The sequence below is a fragment of the Chlorocebus sabaeus genome, chromosome 14 (assembly GCF_047675955.1).
Source record: "Chlorocebus sabaeus isolate Y175 chromosome 14, mChlSab1.0.hap1, whole genome shotgun sequence".
Taxonomy (NCBI): domain Eukaryota; kingdom Metazoa; phylum Chordata; class Mammalia; order Primates; family Cercopithecidae; genus Chlorocebus; species Chlorocebus sabaeus.
The window spans coordinates 54499442-54518040 of NC_132917.1; the positions used below are offsets into that span (position 1 = coordinate 54499442).

At 42.7% G+C, this 18599-nt stretch overlaps 1 protein-coding gene across 5 annotated transcripts in view; it reads left to right on the forward strand.

The window, feature by feature from the left end:
- The window catches only part of SPTBN1 (spectrin beta, non-erythrocytic 1), a 211565-nt gene that overhangs the window by 143705 nt on the left and 49261 nt on the right, over window positions 1-18599 (forward strand). For all 5 annotated transcript variants that reach the window (XM_007970628.3, XM_007970629.3, XM_038006938.2 and 2 more), the window contains 4 exons: window positions 10526-10699; window positions 14521-14612; window positions 15907-15987; window positions 16376-16491. In XM_007970628.3, the coding sequence (XP_007968819.3) occupies window positions 10526-10699; window positions 14521-14612; window positions 15907-15987; window positions 16376-16491 (463 nt within the window). The remainder of the gene's footprint in view (window positions 1-10525; window positions 10700-14520; window positions 14613-15906; window positions 15988-16375; window positions 16492-18599) is intronic.

Consider the following 18599-nt stretch of genomic DNA (forward strand, 5'->3'; position numbering starts at 1 on the left):
CATTTTAGCCCCAGCACTTAACCGCCAGCTTGGCAGTAGCTAGCAGATAAATGTTTGAGGGACTAGGTGATTCAATTTACTTTATTAATAGATTCTTAGAGCCAGTTCCTTTACAGGGGAGGAAATGTGTGTTTGTGTGCATGTGTGTTTTCTGATTAAAGTTCAAAGAAACATTAGTTTAGTGACCCAGACAAAGCCACCCTCACCCCACCCTGGATTTTGGCTCAATAATATTTGAGTTAAATATGAGCAAGTTTTATGTAGGCATTTGGGTTGTTAAGGAACTTGATTTTGAACTACTCAGCAACATCAGAAGGCAGAGATCTCGGGTCCTGGCCTGGTTATGATCTGTGTCCGGAAGTGTCTGCTCCCTCTCAGCCTCAGGTGTATCAGCTCATAGAGCAGTGAGAAGACTGAGGGCTGGACCAGGAAGCTTCTGCTAGTCAGGATTAGATTGATTAGAAAGAAAACTATTCTTTTCTCATTTCTTATTCTGAAATCACTATGGTCTATAAGTCTCCATAAAGGTCTCACTTGAAAAATCCCTTAAAAATACAGACCCACCCTTTACTTTAGCATCGGATTGGCAGATAAAAGTGTGAGCACAGAATCTGTGCTGGCCACTTAGTAATTAGACCTAGATCTCAGGGCCAGACTAGGATGAGACTTCAGGGGTGAAGGTTTGCCCTGTAGCAGCATTGACATGAGAGAGAGGAGCCCCTGGCATATCAGGCCTGCACTTTGGTGGTAATGTTCTGCCCACAGCTCATAACCCATTTGAGACGTTCACCATTGCCTGCCACCTCCCTTCGTGGGCATCTGCAGTGAAGAATGGTTCTCACCACAGTGGCCAGTTTTCTGCCTTGCTTCTGGCCAGACTAAGCCCTCGCCTCTGACTGAAATAAAGTGAGGTTTTCCAAACACCTCTGCCCTCCCGCAAACCCCACCAAGTCAGTTATCACTGGTTTTTGCTTGCCTGTTGTTTCCTGACGTTCTATATTCTGTCTTCTTACATCAGTCAGTCTCTGAGAAAGCAACAGAAAAGTGTGTGTGTGTGCGTGTGTGTGTGTGCGCGCGCGCGCGCGTGTGTGTGTTGCCACCATTAATTTCAAAACAGCCTGAGCTAGGTGGAGAAGATAGATTTAACATGAGATTTGTTAAGCCTTAAATCCCACATTGAGCTGCTCTGAGTTTTTTCATAAAGCCTTTGTTAAGAGAACCATACTGGTACATATTGTTTATTGAAACAGTGTTTGTGGACTGGCCATGGAACCTAGCTGGGTTTTTTAAAAACATCATGTATATGGGAGAATTTACTTTTGTTTTAAACAACCAGACACAGAACTCCTCCATTAAATGTGGGTCTAATCCCACAAACTTGAAAAGTGAACTAAGAGTCCTAAGTGCCACATGATAAAGTGCCAGATGAATGGCCCCAGAGCCCTAGAGTTCAGAAGGGGAAATAAGCCCTCTGGACGGGATGGCAGGAAACCTTAGTAGGTGGGTAGGATGTGGGTAGGGTTCCAGCTGGGTCCAGGAGAAGAGAAGAGTTTCACAGGCGGGGCAGCCAGAGTGTGAAAGCTCATAGTTTATACTAAGTGAAGAGAGCATTTGGAGGTAGCAAGCAGCAGGCACTGGTGTAGGGCAAGTTTCCCAGCTAAACTGGAGGGGTTTTTTGGAAAGGAATGGTGATGGTAACTTCCCTATCACTTGTGTTTACAGAGTACTCTCCTACTCTTTTCTCATTCAGTTCTTACAGTCTAATAAAGTGGGCAACTGTTACCTCTGGTTTACAGAAAACGGTTACCAGTGACTTGCCAAGGCCAGTGCTGCTAGTAGGCGATACGGTGTGGACTGCAGCCCACCCTACTGACTCTTGAGCACCTCCTTTCCCTTAGAGCCCTTAGGATTGGGTCCCAGCAGGGAACAAGACAGGCAGGAAGTCATGGGACACGGTGTGGTGTTCCCTGATTAATCCTAATTGGGCCAAAATAACTAATACTCCTCTGAAAGCTCAAAGTTTCATGTGTTGGGAGGAGTTTGGGGACTAATGTGAAGTGAGTTTGGCTTTGTAGCATATTAGAAGAAATTTTGGAATTAGTGCTTCCCATCTTACCCTGTGTATTCAGTAGAGGCCCTTGTTTATGAATGTGTATAGCAAAAATCTATGTTCAATTAAAAGACAAAAACATAAGCAAGTGCCTGTCACACTGATTTGCTGAGATCAGTGTCTTTTCTCTATTTCCTCTTCACCTGAACAAGAAATCAGCAGGTACTATGGACTTCAGCTTTGGTGCTAGTGAGTCCTCTACCCTGCAACACCCTGTAGATTGTTATTATACAGCTGTGAGCGACTTTAGTGACCACCAAGTTAAATCCCCTCACTTGGTAGATACGGTAAGTCAGGGAAAAGAAGTGACCAGCGAGGCCACCCAGCTGGGTTGTGGCAGATCTAGGCCTCACTGGCCTCTCTCAGTGCCCGGGGCTGTGCTCTGTCCAGCACCACAACCCTTGGTGAGTTGTCACTCCAGGTAGCTGCAGGGTTGCTTTGGACACTTACAGAGAAAGAAGGGGTGGGGGGTACAGGCTGGAACAGGGCATCGCAGCACCCCAGAGATCTCCCAAAACACCCTGCCAGAAACCTTCCCTTGTATCTTCCTTTCCTATTAAAAAAAGAGGACAGATCAGCTCTGTGAAGCTTTTTCTTTCTTTCTTTCTTTTCCTCTCCATCTCTGGACTGACAAAACCTTTGCCATTGTGATTACTCCATAGTTCTGCAAATCCTGATGCCGTACAGAGTGTGAATTACCCAAACTCAAGGCTGGGCGGACAGGTGGGGCAGAGTCAGTGCCCCAGGAGGGACCATCCAGCCCCCTCCTTCCTCTCTAAGGGTTTTGGGTCCATGAAGGGGAATTTGCCTAAGGCCATACTGCTTCTTAGGCAGGGCCTGAACTGGGCTTACTGCTCCAATAAGCAATTAGAATTATGTTATCAGATCCTAGAGATGTTTATGTGGCCCAGTAAGTTTCCTCTCCTCTTTTAGAGTGAGAAAGAAGATGGGTCTGGGATGGAGATATGACTGGTAAAGGTTTAGGACTAGACGGGACCTTGGAAGGGGGAAACAGGAAAAGCGCCTGTGAAAAAACACAGGAATCCACGGACTGTAGTGTGAGGGGAAGGGAAGCTTCTTAAAATGATTTAAAGGAGGATCAGTAAAAACAGGCATTTTCCTCAGAGGAACTGCTGTCTGCCTGCAGAGCCCCCGATAGTCATGTGAGTCTGGTATCGACCCTTGTCCCCAAGATAAGGGCTTAGTTTCACTTTCCTGTCAGAAGGGACACAGGACAGAAGTGCACATGTTGCTGTGGGGATGGACACATGCCGCACTAGGGAATCCGATGGCCAATAATGGAGGCAAGACAGAGACACTCCTTTCCTTTGCAGAATTAGCCACTCTTGCAGGCTTCAGAAAGTGTTTACTGCTGAGAGGCGCCCCCCGCCACCCCCGCTCCATTATGTTTAATTTTCTCTATTGTTACCTCTTCTTCCTTTTGAGAAGATGAAGTTTGGCAATATAAAAATAGCTCTTTAAAAAAATGAAAACCAGCCAGCAGATGGGAACCGAGTCCCTCACTTCCTTTCACATGGAAGCATGTACCCTTCTTCCCTGTACTGTATTCTGGGTTTTTCCTGTAGCATGAAGAGGATGAGCTTTAAGTCCTGGTTCACCACATACTAACTAGCTGGTAGATTGCTTCATCTCTCTGAGCCACTGTGTCTTCATCTATAAAATGACAGGAATAGTAATTATTATAATGCTGGGTTACTGTGAGGATTAGATGTGATCACAGCTATCAGCCGCCTAGCAGGGAGAGGTGAACACACAGTAGTTGCTCAGTAAATGGCAGCTAAGAATTTTTAGATCTTGGGAGCTTTGAAGTTTGTAACATGTTTCTATGGATAGCTGTGTGAGATCATGATCACCTCTTGAACTTAATTTCTTGTAATTACTGCTTCCTAAACTTGCCCAGATATTGTGCCTTAAAACATGTGAGAAGCCCACTCTGAAGCAGGTAGAACACACATTGTGGGAGTGTGGTGTACTTGAATTTTAGTCTCAATTCCCACTCCCTTCATGTTGTACCATCAGGAAGTCATCTCACCTCGCTTTGTCTTGTTTATTCTTGTTACTCTGAGGCTTGATAGTTTTTGAGTTGCATCCAGGTCTGGAATGAACCATCTCTTAGCTCATCTGGCATAGCCAGTCACCATCAGCATGGGGTCCCTGTGATGTGGCATTGAACTTCTTCAACCTGCGTGAATGTGTTTGGGCCCCATCACCACCCTCCCTCTCCCACACCCTGGACCCCATGTTCATGTGGAAACACACACACATTTCATTGAGATTTTGTAGAGAGAGAATAGAGTTGTGGAATGTGTCGTACATGTTTCCTGTTTGTGGGGAAGAGATTCTGAGAGGACCACTTTTTCTACTGCATTCATTTGAATGTAAGTGAGACAAGTGATTATTTGAGATCAAGCTTTCAGGATAAAGTCTGAAAGAACATTGGTTATATCCTGCTGGTTGGAGCCTGGGAAGGTACCGACAGTCCCCATCTGTTCATTATTCTCTTCCTTAACTTCTCATAATTCCATCCACACTGTCCCCTCCACCCTCTTGGAGGGAGACTTAGGAGAATGGCTGCTGCAGTTAGAAGTTTCTGTCCCCCTTGATCTGCAGTTCCCATCACGAAGGCACTTTCTTTGTGATGAAAACAGCACATGTAGGTGGACCACTCACTATGTCACTGCTCAGGTGCACAAACTGACAAGAAATGAGAGGAAAAGGCCCCCGAACAGCAAAAATGTCAGAAGCCCCTGCACCTTTCTTAGAGGCAGTTAGTCCCCATCCCTCAAATTTGAAGTTTTGAACCAGGAGCTTCGTTCAATCCAGAAACCACCTGGATGAGAGAAGAAAAGGGGCTGCTATGAATAGTCACGTTTCAGCGTGAGAAATGACAGCTGATCCAAGAGACGAAAGGAAAAACTTAAAGAGCACACGTGAGAGCCATATGCAGAGTTCTGCGACTCCTGGCCAGGAGAGCTGCTCCACCCACCTCTTCTAGGGCGACACTGATTCCACCAGCATCCGTTTCTTGGACAGGAGCGTGATGGGGCCCCGGACAGCTTTAGGAGGCTGACGGGTGTACTGTGGAAAGAGAGAGCACCAGTGTCACCTCAAACAGCACTTGCAGAATGAGAGTTACAGAATTTTAGATTAAGCCCACACCTGTTTTATATCTATTTTTTCCACTTCATTAGATTGCTTGATTTTGATGCAACCTGGCATTACACAAATAGCAAATTCCAGCATTTCCCACATACCCAAATTAAAATCATTTTGAAGTTTCTGAAGGCAAAATCCACCTCCTGTTTCTTTTTTGGGGGTAAGGAGGATATCCAATAATGTGAGAAGCTTAATGTTTAAAGACATTTCTTTTTCCATTGCTATTATGGTCAGATTTAACTGACCACAGGTAGAAAATATTCAAGGGGAAGAACGATGAAAACAATATAGAAATAAACAATGATACAGTTTTTAAAAAATATAGTATAACAACTATTTACATGGCATTTATGTTGTATTAGTTGCAAATAATATAGCCATGATTTAAAATATATGGGAGGCCAGGTGGGGTGGCTCATGCCTGTAATCCCAGCACTTTGGGAGGTCAAGGTGGGTGGATCATTTGAGGTCAGGAGTTCGAGACCAGCCCGGCCAACATGATTGAATCCCTGTCTCTACTAAAAATACAAAAATTATCCAGGCATGGTGGCGGGTGCCTGTAATCCCAGCTACTCAGGAGGCTGAGGCAGGAGAATCTCTTGAACCCAGGAGGCAGAGATTGCAGTGAGCCAAGATCATGCCATTGCACTCTAGCCTGGGTGACAGAGCGAGACTCTGTCTCAAAAAAAAATAATTAGTGAATTTTTTAAAAAGTATATGGGAGGATGTGCATAGGTTATATCAAATACTGTGCCACTTTAGATAAGCGACTTGAGCATCTATGGATTTTGGTATCCTTGGGGGACCTGGAATCAATCCCCTGTGGATACCAAGGGACAATTATATTGAAAATAAAATTTTACTACTTGTGGTAGGCCTCTGCATATAATCTTATTTCCTCAAGGCCAACCACGTTCTTCTGTTTTTGCTTGTCCTTTTTTATAGGAGAAAAGAAAGTAAAAAATAATAATCTGAGACTGGACAGACTTAAAATGGCCACTTGTTACCCAAGTAACCTTCCTTTCAGACGTTTTCCATGCAGCACATAGCTGAGGATCTTAACTACCCAAGGGAAAAGCAGGGGATGGACAAGATACTAAGTTAGGACTGGCTGCTGGCCTTAACTGCGTGTACCTGGGTTGCTGCAGCCTGGCCCTCTTTCCTCTGTGAGGTCAGCTCAGCACACACCAAGCCCAGTCTGTCTACTGGCATTCAGTTCACTCTGCACATAATTTTGTGCACAGAACCGGACCAAAGACCCCTGAGAATATAGAATTATAAAGCCTCATCCTTGCACTTAGGAAGGGAACAGTCTAGTTGGAAGTAATAAGAGTGATAAATGAAACAATAGCAAAATTATAATGATTGGTTCCGGGGTTCTGTGGTCCAGATTGTTAGTTGTAGAGTTGTGAGGAAAAGGAGAGCTGTGAGACCCAGAATGATTGGAAATGGAAATATCTCCAGGAAGGAAAGATGGGCCTTGGCCCGAGCCTTGGAAGGTAGATAGGTGTGATAAGGTGAAGAGACTGGGGAGTCAGGATGACGGGTCACAGGCTGAGTGCATTCTTCTACATGTGGATGTGTGCATCCTGCTGGCATCTTTATAAGATGGTGACATCAACTCCAGATGCAGCCTCTACTAGAGGCGAAGTGATGGGAAATAGGAAGGAGAGAAGGATGGAGCCAGATGGGTGAGGGCACGAGCTTGGTGTTGGTACAACAGATAATAGAAACCCGTTGTGTGTGTGTGTGTGTATGTGTGTGTGTGTGACACACCGTGGACCCTTGAGCAAAGCAGGGGGTTTAGGGGCACCAACCCTATGCCATTGAAAATCTTCCTATACATTTGATTCCCCCAAAACTTTTAATAGCCTACTCTTATCAATAACATAAACAGTCAATTAACATATTTTTCATGTTGTGTATATTACATTACTGTAGTCTTAAAGTAAGCTAGGGAAAAGAAAATATTACTAAGCAAAGGAAGAGAAAATATATTTGCTGATTCATTAAGTGGAAGTGGATCATCATAATGTCTTCATCCTAGTCTTCACATTGAGTAGGCTGAGGAGGAAGATGGGGGTGTTGGTCTTGGGGTAGTAGAAGTGGAAGAGGCAGAAGGGGAGGCAGAAGAGGCGGGTATACTTGATGTAATTTTATGGAAATAACACAGGCAGTCTTGAATGATTGGAACCCTTGCAACAAATTCAGTTTGTTTTCTGGTACTGCTTTTACATCCTCTTCCTCATCATTTGTCATCTTTTTGGAGGCACTCATTTTCATCAAGTCATCTTCCGTTAATTCTTCTGATGTGGTGTCTGTTAGCTCTTGTATTTCTCCAAGATCCATATCATGAAAACCTTCACCCTTCTACCTTTTTGCCATATCCACAACCTCTTTCATAATTTCCTTCATTGGCTCTGTCCTAAATTCTGTGAAATGATGTATAGCATCTGGACATCATTTTCTCCAGCAGGAATTTATTGTTTCAGACTTGATGGCTTTCACAGCTTTTTCTATAACAATGATGGCATCTTCAGTGGTGTAGTCCTCCCAGACTTTCATGATGTTCTCTCTGTTGGGGATTCTATTCCATAGCATCGACTAACCTTTCCATAGAGTTTTGTGTAATAATGAGCCTTACAAGTCCTTATGACCCCTTGATCTAGAGGCCGAATTAGGGATGTTGTGTTTGGGGGCCAGGAGACCATGTCAGTGCCTTCAGTGTTGAACTCATGGGGTTCTGGGTGGGGGCATTGTCTAATACCAAAATAACTTTAAAAGGCATCCTCTTACATGGGGTTCTGGGTGGGAGCATTGTCTAATACCAAAATAACTTTAAAAGGCATCCTCTTACTGGCGAGGTACTTGGAGACTTCAGGAACCAAAGCATCAGTAGAACCAATTCAGAAAAAGAGTTGTCACTGTCCAGGCCTTCTTTCTGTACAACCAAAAGACTGGCAGCTAGTATTTATTTTTTCCCTTCAAGGCTCAAAGGTTAACAGCTTTATGGGTAAGGGCAGTCCTGATTATAAACCCAACTGCATTTGCACAGAACAGTAGTTAGCCTATCCCTTTCTGCCTTAAGTCCTGGTACTCCACCTCTCTTTCTCTTACAGGCTTTTGTGGCATTTTTTTTCCAGAACAGGGCTCTTTAATCTGTGTTAAAAATTGTTGAGACAGATACACTTTTTCCTCAATGATTTTTTTAATGGCGCCTGGGAACTCATCTGCTGCCTCTTGGTCAGCAAAAGCTGCTTCTCCCAACTCCTTGACATTTTTTAAGCCAAACCTCTTTCCGAAATTGTCAGACTGGGAGCTCTGTGAATCTTTCCTGGTTCTGAGGGCTACCCAATTAAAAATTAATAGTCGTACCATCCTTTGCTGGTGTTACATTCTCCTTCACCTTCGTATGCCTTTAAATTGTCATATGATAACTTCACTTTTTCTCAAATCATATTAGTCTTTAGGTATGCCTCTCTTATGGAAATCCTGTACTCACATAAAAGATGCATTGTTAATTATTTATTTGTTTATTTTTTTGTAGAGACGGGTTTTGCCATGCTGCCCAGGCTGGTCTCAAACTCCTGGGCACAAGCAGTCTGCCGGTCGCAGCCTCCCAAAGTGCTGGGATTACAGGCACGAATTGCTGCACCCAGCCAAAAGCTGCATTTTCAATATGAGATAAGAAGATATTTCACAAAAAAGTGCAAGGTCTTTGCATCTGCTGATGTAGCTTCAGGGATGGCTTCACAAATTTCGTTTTCTTTTTTTAGTCTTCAAGTGGTGGGCCACCACAACTGTGGACCTCAATCTACAACACATAGCAAGCAGTTCATCCTTTTCTTGTAGTGTCACGACTTGTTCTCTGCTTCTTGAGAGTACTTCCAGCTTCACTAGTGACACTTTGGGTCTCATGATATTAGTCAAAGTTTACAGTATTGCACTAGACACTGTGAAAAATACACAAGAACTTTTACTGTGATACCCAATTTACTAGAGAGACCATGTGGAGATGATTAGCATCATAGGCATTTTAAGTGGGCACTCACAATACTTGAGCTCATTGCAGTAGGAGTTAGAGATGGCTCTGAATTTATTATAGTAGTACAGTATATACCAAGATTTAGTACTACACAAATGGTGCCGTTACAATCTGTATTTGTGTGTATGAGTTTTGATAATTTTTAATTTTATGACAGATTTGTATATATTTTGTGGTAGTAAATGATAAAATAGACTACCATCTACATATATTTTATGCATTCATGACATACCTTGTTCTTAATTTTTTCTGATATTTCTAGGCTAGGCCATTCATCTGAGTCTTTTCAAATTGTCACAAATCTCTAAAAAATTTTCCAGTGTATTTATTGGAAAGAATCCATGTATAAGTGCATTTGCACAGTTTAGGTCCAACTAAAGGTCAACTGTGTGTGTGTATCTAGTACATTTTTATAGTAGATGTGTATGTACTTTTACAGTAGATGTATATAGACTTTTATAGTAGATAGTATATTTTATAGTAGATGTATATATACACATAGGCATTATCTACTCTCTCTATATATTTTTTTGTTCATTTGTTTTATTTAAATTGTTCACCTTCCAAAGGCCTCTTTTATATTTTGATAAAACTGGGTAAAAGGAAAGGAACATTTGGGGTATTTAAATTGCACTACACTCATTTTTTCCCCTTTTCCCCTTCTTTTCTGTAAGTTACACCTTTTTACTTAACCTTCCCCATCCCTGTGCACACAACCACCACTTGGAAATTCTTCTGATTTGATGGTTGTGTTCCCTGTTTTCATTTTGAGCCAACCTTAAGGGTTGCCAGCAGGTGGCAAACCTATTTTTACATTCCAAGTAATCAAAATCCTCACAGGTGTTTGTCATGCAGCTGCAAAAAAATTGTATGGATGGCGGCAGTAGCACTGAAATTCTTCATGAAAATTGGATTCTCTCTTCCCTGAACTTAAACAAATGCTCATTTGTAAACTATATAGCTCCACAATTAATCTCTAAAGAGGAATCAGTTACCATCCCATTAAGTAAACTTTTCTTCTGTGGCTGTTAGGTAAATACTGTCCTTGGACTTAATGAGTACACGTGTTTGTTAATGTTCTGCTCTGAGCAGGAGAGCATCGCATGAATGGGCACACGTGACTAGGCAGTAACTCGGGATTCATCTCTACTCTGTTGAATGATGTGTCTCTGCCTCTGCTCTCCTGTTTCTAGCCTAAACCCACCAAAGGACGAATGCGCATCCACTGCCTAGAGAATGTGGACAAGGCCCTTCAGTTCCTGAAGGAGCAGAGAGTCCATCTTGAGAACATGGGATCCCATGACATCGTGGATGGAAACCACCGGCTGACCCTTGGCCTCATCTGGACCATCATCCTGCGCTTCCAGGTAAGAGTCTCTGCCCGGGGTTGCTCAGAACTTAGGCTGACCTCTCAGAGGTATGAGCATCCTTGTAGAGCCGGCCTCTGTGTGTCAGAGGGATCAGGAAGACCAGGTTGAAAGTGTGTCTCAGAGTCAGGTGTGTCATATCCAGTCCTCAGAATTGAATGCTGCCTCGTAGGCATGTGGAATCTACTACATCCTCCTGCAATTGTACTAGCTCCTGATAATCTTAGCTCTCCTGTCAGACACGTCTCAGTGGCTGCATCCCAGCCCACCACTTTGCTGGCCCCTGCTCTAAATGTCTGGTCTCTGCTGCTTGGCTCTCAGGAGCAAAGGTATAAGGATGTGGCCAGTGCTAGGTTATTAGCTTAGACTGCCTCAGCTTCACTCAACTATGACGTGTTACAGAATATTTTTAGGCAAAGCTGTTGAGGGTTATGGCTTGTGTGTGGGCTCCATTTTCACCTTCTCATTCTCTTTGGATGTGAGGAAGCAATTTGCAGAAGGAAAGTACAAAACGCGTGTGTTCCTTTGAATTGATGATGATTTTACGGGTTTTGTTATACTTGAGGAGGAAGGCTCTAAGTATAGAAGTATTTTAAGCCAGAAGGTACTCTCAAGGTCTTTTTGTTCACCACTTTCACTTTATGAAGAAATTGGGGACCCAGAGAAGTTTGAAACCTTGCCCCTGATGACGCAGCCAGTCAGGGCTATAGGGGGCGCCTCTGACCCCTTAAGAGAGAGCACTCATTTTGGGACTGTGCAGCACTACGGGTGTGATTATTGGTTCTTTCTCCAGGCGGATGCTTCATGCTCATATGTTCCAATTAAAATTGGAAAGGCAGGAACAACTTTGTACTGTAGTGTCAGGTTTCTCTACAAACAAATATTCTCACAGTCCTGTCTCCTCAGTGACTGTGTTCTCTTGCCATTCCTTCCTGTTCGGCCCCTTTAATAAAGATCTGCTTGATTTTTCTAGGTAAACAAAAACCTCACACAAAAAGGAAAAATGAAAAATCAAATTATAGCTTGCTTTGTTTTCTTATTGAAACTCTGAAATCAGCCTGTGAACAATCCCTTTTCCTTCTCACTTGCCCTAGGATTGGGCTTCAGATAGTGTCCTGAGTATATATGTGAGAGGAAGGGGTAGGGGACTAGAATGAGTTACAGGAAGAAACAGCTTCCTGACTGGCTGGTTCCCAAGCTGGCTGATCATCTGATGCCATTGGGAAACCCTCTTAATAATTCAGGTTCCCAGGGCCCAGCCCTAGTAATTCTAATTAAGTAGGTCTGAGGAGAGAACTGTTGTTGAAGATGGTACAACATCATTAAAGGAGTTAATTACAGCAATCAAGGACATTTTTTCCCCGGACAGAACTCTTATATTTCTGTCTCTTAGATCCTGAATGATTTGAAAATGGAGTAGCCATTGAATCCACTGATTACTGCTCTTGTGTCTTATGGCAACAGAGGTGAAATTATTAGCAGGACACTCCTCAAGCTTCACCCCAGTTTTATGGAGTAAAATGTTGTATTTCTGTTACCTTTGGCCTGCAGTAATCAGAGTGTGGAAGGGCATCCTGACTATGGGCTGTCTTGAGAGCAGGTCAACACCCAGGTCAGGGAGCTGGCACACACAGCCCTTTTCAGGATCTCAGCGTGAATTGCGTTGAGTCATTGACCAATTCACTTCCTGCCAGTTTGCCTATTCCTATAATTCAACTTATAAATGCTGATGTGTATTTTCTCCCTTTCTGTTGCAATGAGAGGCATAGACTGCATGGCCTGCAGTGTTGGTGTCTGACATGACTCAGCTTTCTTCAGCAGCTTTATTAAAATATTACCTATTCTACAAAAATAATATGATTATGAATCAGCCCAGTTATAGGTATCTGGCATATCCACAAGGATACTTGAGGTATCCTTGTAGATACATAGGGTGAAGCTTCCCTGTGTATCTGCAAGGGTCTCTCCTTCCCCCAGCTCCTGAATATATGGTTTTACAAGTTCCCAGTGTGTGTGTGCGTGTGCTCTCACTGCTGCCAAGATATGGCTTGACCTGTATGTGCATAGAGGTGTCCATTAAATACTGATGATGACACAGATTTTTATAATGCTGCCCCTTTAAAAGAGAGTAAAAGGGCCAGATGTAGTGGCTCATGCCTGTAATCCCGGCACTTTGAGGTCAAGGTGGGTGGATCACTTCAGGTCAGGAGTTTGATACCAACCTGGCCAACATGACGATACCCTACCTCTACTAAAAATACAAAAATTAGCCAGGTGTGGTGGCACGCACCTATAATCCCAGTTTCTTGGGTAGCTGAGGCAGGAGAATCACTTGAATCTGGGAGGCGGAGATTGCAGTGAGCCAAGATCACACCACTGCTCTCCAGCCTGGGCTGCAGAGACTGTCTGCAAAAAAAAAAAAGTAAAAGGTGGTAAGAAACTGGAGTGGAAGTCTCTGAGTTTGCCTAGTTTAAATAGGGAGCTGTCTTCATTTCAGAAGGGTAGACTTCGTTTCCATATGGACAAATCTGGAAACTGATACCCTTCTTCGCACAGAAGCATAAGAAAGCCAATGGGTTACTATGTGAAGCTGCAGCCTGACTTTCCTGGTGAGCCCGTCTCTCACCCCTTGAGTGAGGGTTGTTCTTCCACATTCCCTTTCTGCACTTGAGCTAATGATCCTAATATTAGAGTCTGGGGTTTATGCAAACTCAGGCTTCACCTTCTTAACACAATTAAAAATAGATCATTTTTTTAAAATGTAGTTGTTTCAATTCCCAAGTGTTTTTCCTAGTTGAAAGTTTCTAACTTTTTAGTCCTGTATTTATATATTTTGTCTTCATTCTCTCTCTCTCTCTCTCTCTTTCAAAAAGAATTCTGGGAATTGTTTGTAGATTGAATGGAGTGAAGGTTGTAGGGAGCATGACAAAGCAGAGAAGCTTAAAATGGCTACAGCTGGAGGTGATGGATGGACTCCTGGCCAGCACCATCCACTCCTGACTCCATTCCACGTTTTACTGTACAAGAGGAAACCTTCATATAGTAGACAAAAGTGTATTTGGGGCATTTGTCTAAAATTACGTAGCTGGCAGTTGGTGCCTAATCTAAGAACTAACATTCATGGACCCTTATGAACTCTGCACTTCATTATATCATTTAAGTGCATAACACTGCTGTGAAATTAGCCACTGTCATTATTTCCATTCCTCAGATGGGGAAGCTGGGGAACCTGCCCAAGGGCACATGGTAGGTGATGGAGCCTGGATTCACATACAGGCAGTCTGACTTTGGTGCCAGCTGACCAGGCTTTGTTTATAATGTTGCAAATATACTGCCTCTGAGCGGCTTATGAATGCACACCATGGAAGCACAGCGCTTAAGCACACACTTGCTCTAATGGTTTGGAAATGGTGCACACAGTGCCCTCATCAATGAAGGCTGCACCTAGTGTGAAAAATGTTTACTTACGAAAAACCGAACTCAGTATTTTTCTGGGGGTCTGATGAGATTCCAGATGCACTGTGTGAACCACTGTGCTAGCTTCTCACTGGAAAGATGGGCCGTCTCAGGGGTAAAAATGACCTCTGATAGGTGCTGGGAAGTCCCTACAGCCTTCTGTCTGTGCGACGTAGAAAACCTAGTTCTGGTTGTGTTTCTGGTTGTGCTTCTGAAGGAAGCAGTTTTCATTCATAGGGTAGATCGTCTGCAGGACAAGGCTTTGATCTCCAGTTTATTCTTTATGTATAGGCAGACCTGTTCTTCAGTGGCTCTTTGAGACAGCTGACCCATCTATTTGTCTATTATTTCTTTGTAAATCTTAGATCCAGGATATCAGTGTGGAAACTGAAGACAACAAAGAGAAGAAATCTGCCAAGGATGCATTGCTGTTGTGGTGCCAGATGAAGACAGCTGGGTGAGTGTGAACGCAGAGGGTATTGGGGCTGCTTCTTCCAGGACTGAATTCCACTGCAGTCATCACTTAGAAGGTGTTGACAGGTATCTTTTCCACTGCTTCCATTGGGAAGTCTTGTTAACACGTAAGCAGTTGATATGTCTTTTCAATTAGCTCTCGGAATGGAAGGAGTTCTAATTTATATTTTAGACCTGTCATGTCTTCATAATCAGTTTCCTTCTCTTTATTAAGGAAGCTCCAAAGAGCATTATATTTTGAATTTGAGAACCCTGGAAGCATGTTTAGGAACCACATCCATGATATTTTAAGAGTACAGTTGTAGGTTTTCTTCATCCTTTAATTTCTATTTGGGGGAGCTTTCTTTGCACAGTAAACATTAGCATAACCTTTTAATATTATCTGTGTCAGTTTCCCTTTGATTTTTTCATTGAAATTTCATTGAAGCTGTTTTTAGAGAACCGTACCTTTTTTGTTGCTTACTACTATTAGGACTCAATTGATGCTAAACCTTCGAGTTCTTAGCAAATTGGTTTAAGGTTATAGACACTTACTGAGACCCAATTTGAGGTTAATTAGATTTACTGTCAGAACTACTTTAGGTATAGATGTAACTCTAATGAACATGAATTCAGAATATGAAAATCAGAACTCTGTCCATTATGAGAGCTAGCTGAAAAGTGATCATGTCTATAAAGAGCTTATGGCCTAATAAAAGGGTCAAGTCAGGTATGAACCTTTAATCAGCCACTGATATAAAGTTATTAATAGTCAATATGGTATCGAATAGCTGTTTCAAACATAAATTTTTCAGGGAGGTACTACTTTTACAAACTTCATCCAATTAAGTGGTATATGGAAGAAAGAAAGCTGAGTGTCACATGAACAGGTAGTCCCACCACTTCTTGTCCCAAAGTAACATGTGCCAGGGGACTGCAGGTCCTGGTGTCTTTGTAGGTACAGTAGAAAGCCAGTGGAAGCAGAGGCCTCACAGATGTCTAGGTTGTCGTCACTTTCTCCTAAGTAAGAGTAGTGTTTTAAATCTACGACACAGTTCACATGTTTTGTGAGATTGAATTACCAAGCAAGAAAAACCACATGGATGCATGTTTTATTTTTATTTTATGGCAAGCTGGAGTTGATGGGATTTTTGTTCTGACTTGATTGTCCTTAGTGATATTCACTGCTTTAGGTTTTACAATGCTTACAGACTTACTTATTAACAAAGCACTTGGCAAAAGTATAAACCTCCATGTGTTAATTGTGTTGCTTTTCCCTTCTGCTTTGTCCTTGGCAGGTACCCCAATGTCAACATTCACAATTTCACCACTAGCTGGAGGGACGGCATGGCCTTCAATGCACTGATACACAAACACCGGTAAGTCCATACAAATCATCCTAGCAATTGTGGGGCAAAAGGTTGCTGTCCGTCCATAGCAGGTTTGGGTGACTTTCCCATATCCGTTGCCTTAACTGTTGCACCATGGTGGAAATTCCTACATTCCATGTGAGGAAAATATGGGAGAATATGTAAATTCTTCCACACAAAATAAACAGGTTCACCCTTAATCTTTCTTTTTTCTTAATAAACTTTGAAGTGTTTATTCAAAAATCAGGTTTCATTGTTTGATGATTCCATAATAGTATGTTTTAGAGTTTTACTCCACTAAGTGGTGATTTTAACCTTTTTGGAGTAACAGTCATGTTTCATTGGTCATATTTCTTTTCAAGCCATGATTTTTGTTGTGTTCCACTGTTCTGCACAGGCCTGACCTGATAGATTTTGACAAACTAAAGAAATCCAATGCACACTACAACCTGCAGAATGCATTTAATCTGGCAGAGCAGCACCTCGGCCTCACTAAACTGTTGGACCCCGAAGGTAGGGACTCAAGGGATAACAGGTGGGATTTTTAGCATCTGTACTATCCAGGTGTTAATGTAAAATCTGTTTTGTGTCAGTATGTTTCATTTGTACGGCATACTTTGGGAATTATCAAAGGAATTTTTGGTTAGTTTTGGTTATGGGAATTTTTTGAGGATTTGTGGAAAGGATGACACCCAAAAAAGGCCTTGAAAGATGAATACGATTTAAACAGAGTCTGAAGGAGAGCATGTGCAGGCAGAGCTACTAGCATGAGCAAAGGTGCAGAACCAGGAAAGAGGAAGGTGTGTGGGGACTAACAATTCAATGGGAATGGTGGTTAGGGTAATAGTGTGGATGGGATCCCCACAGGGGCAACAGGCAACAGGGAGTCATTGAAGGTTCTTAGCTGCTGTGCTCGAAGTAGAAAAGTAGAAAACCTGGCATAGGCTCTCAATGAATGCTTGTTGGCTGACATTTATCTGAAGGTGGCAAGCAGGTTGGATGGGGATGGGTGGAGATTGGAGGCAGGGGCCTTGTTACGAGGCTGTGCTTTGCTTGTGAGCAAGTAAGAGTTTAAATGAGGAAGGCGTATTTGTGAAAGGGGAGTGGGGGTGGAAGGAGCAGCAGTCACAGTCCTTTCTTACAGATTCATCCCATTCTCTGCATGGAACTAATCCCTCTTTACTCTGTGAGTCCCTGTGTAACTTGGAGCTGACCTGTGTGGAGCAGTCCCCCAGGTTGTATCTCCCTTAACAAAATCCTAATTCTGGGTTTCATTTCAACGTGAGCTCTCATAGGAACTTTTTCTAATTTTGAGAAGCATTTAAAATTTCAGGATTTGTTTGTAGTGCTGAAGATTTATAGATCCTCTCAGCTGTGAACAATATTAGAGAGGAAAAAAACCGTGTGTATGTGAGTGAAAGTTTAAAGTTATTTTAAATATAGAACAGGAAGTTTAACTCCCCAAAGGCAGATCAAGGTCATGAGGCCTCCAGGCAGGCTTCTTGCTATTTTCCAATGCATCAGATTCGCTGATATGTTGGTTACAGGAAGTTGAGATAAAATTATCTTTGTACTAATCCATTAAATGATTTCTCAATATAAACAGAAAACGAAAATTCCTTGGGTTTCAATAAATCTTCGTGCTTAACCCCTGTCTTACCATGGGAAGGAATTTTTCCTTACCCCACGTTCTTTGTGCTTTGATAAAGAACCTTTTTTTTTTTTCCCATATCACAGTGACAACATTTTTTAATAACTTGCTCATTAGTTAATCTTTCTAATCACCGCCCAGTATGAAAAGGGGGATTGATGTTCCCCAGATCACAACACAAGGAGCTAAAACTGGCAGCTGATTTCACTTTTGTCCTGTGATTTGATCTTGATTATTAGTTGTCCGGGACCCCAAAGAGCATCAGTTAAAATCTACTTGTAGACAAGTTAAATAAAAAGTTTTGCCTTCTCACTTCTTTGAGTTTTGTTGACATTTTGTGTTGATTAAATTGGATACTTACACTGGCATTTTTTTCTGGCTGTCCTCCAGTTCTCCTTTGTGCATACTTTGACGGGTTGAGCAGACACAGGAGCCCTGGGGTAGGGAACAGTAGCTATGATTCTGGCCCTCACCGCCACTGGCTGCCTAAGTGACCCTGGGCAGGGAGCGTGCCAGCAGTGCGTCCTAATGTTCTCTTGTTTAAATTAAGAGAAACAATTTTGCTCCATACAAGGCTGTCAGGGGTGGCAATAGGAATGGGGGTGTATGTATGAATGTATATTGAAAAAGATCCTGATGATATCTGTTAAGAGCTGTCCTGTGTGTTCTTTTCACAACCTATCCCAAGTTGAGTGCTTTACTCAATATTGCCAAACTTCAAAGACTTGCCATTTTCAGTTGTTTGTTCCTTCTCTCAGTACCTATTTATTGACCACCTGCTTTGTGCAGGACAGCACAGCAGGAATGTGGGAGGTGGAGTGGCTTGCCAGGACAGGCTTCTACCCTTGACAAGGACTGAATTTTGTAAGGCAAACAAAACATGCATAAAAAACCATAACCTGGCAAAAAGTGGACTATGCGTCCATACGAAGTCCCAAGGGAATAGAGGAGGGAGACAATAATGTCAGCT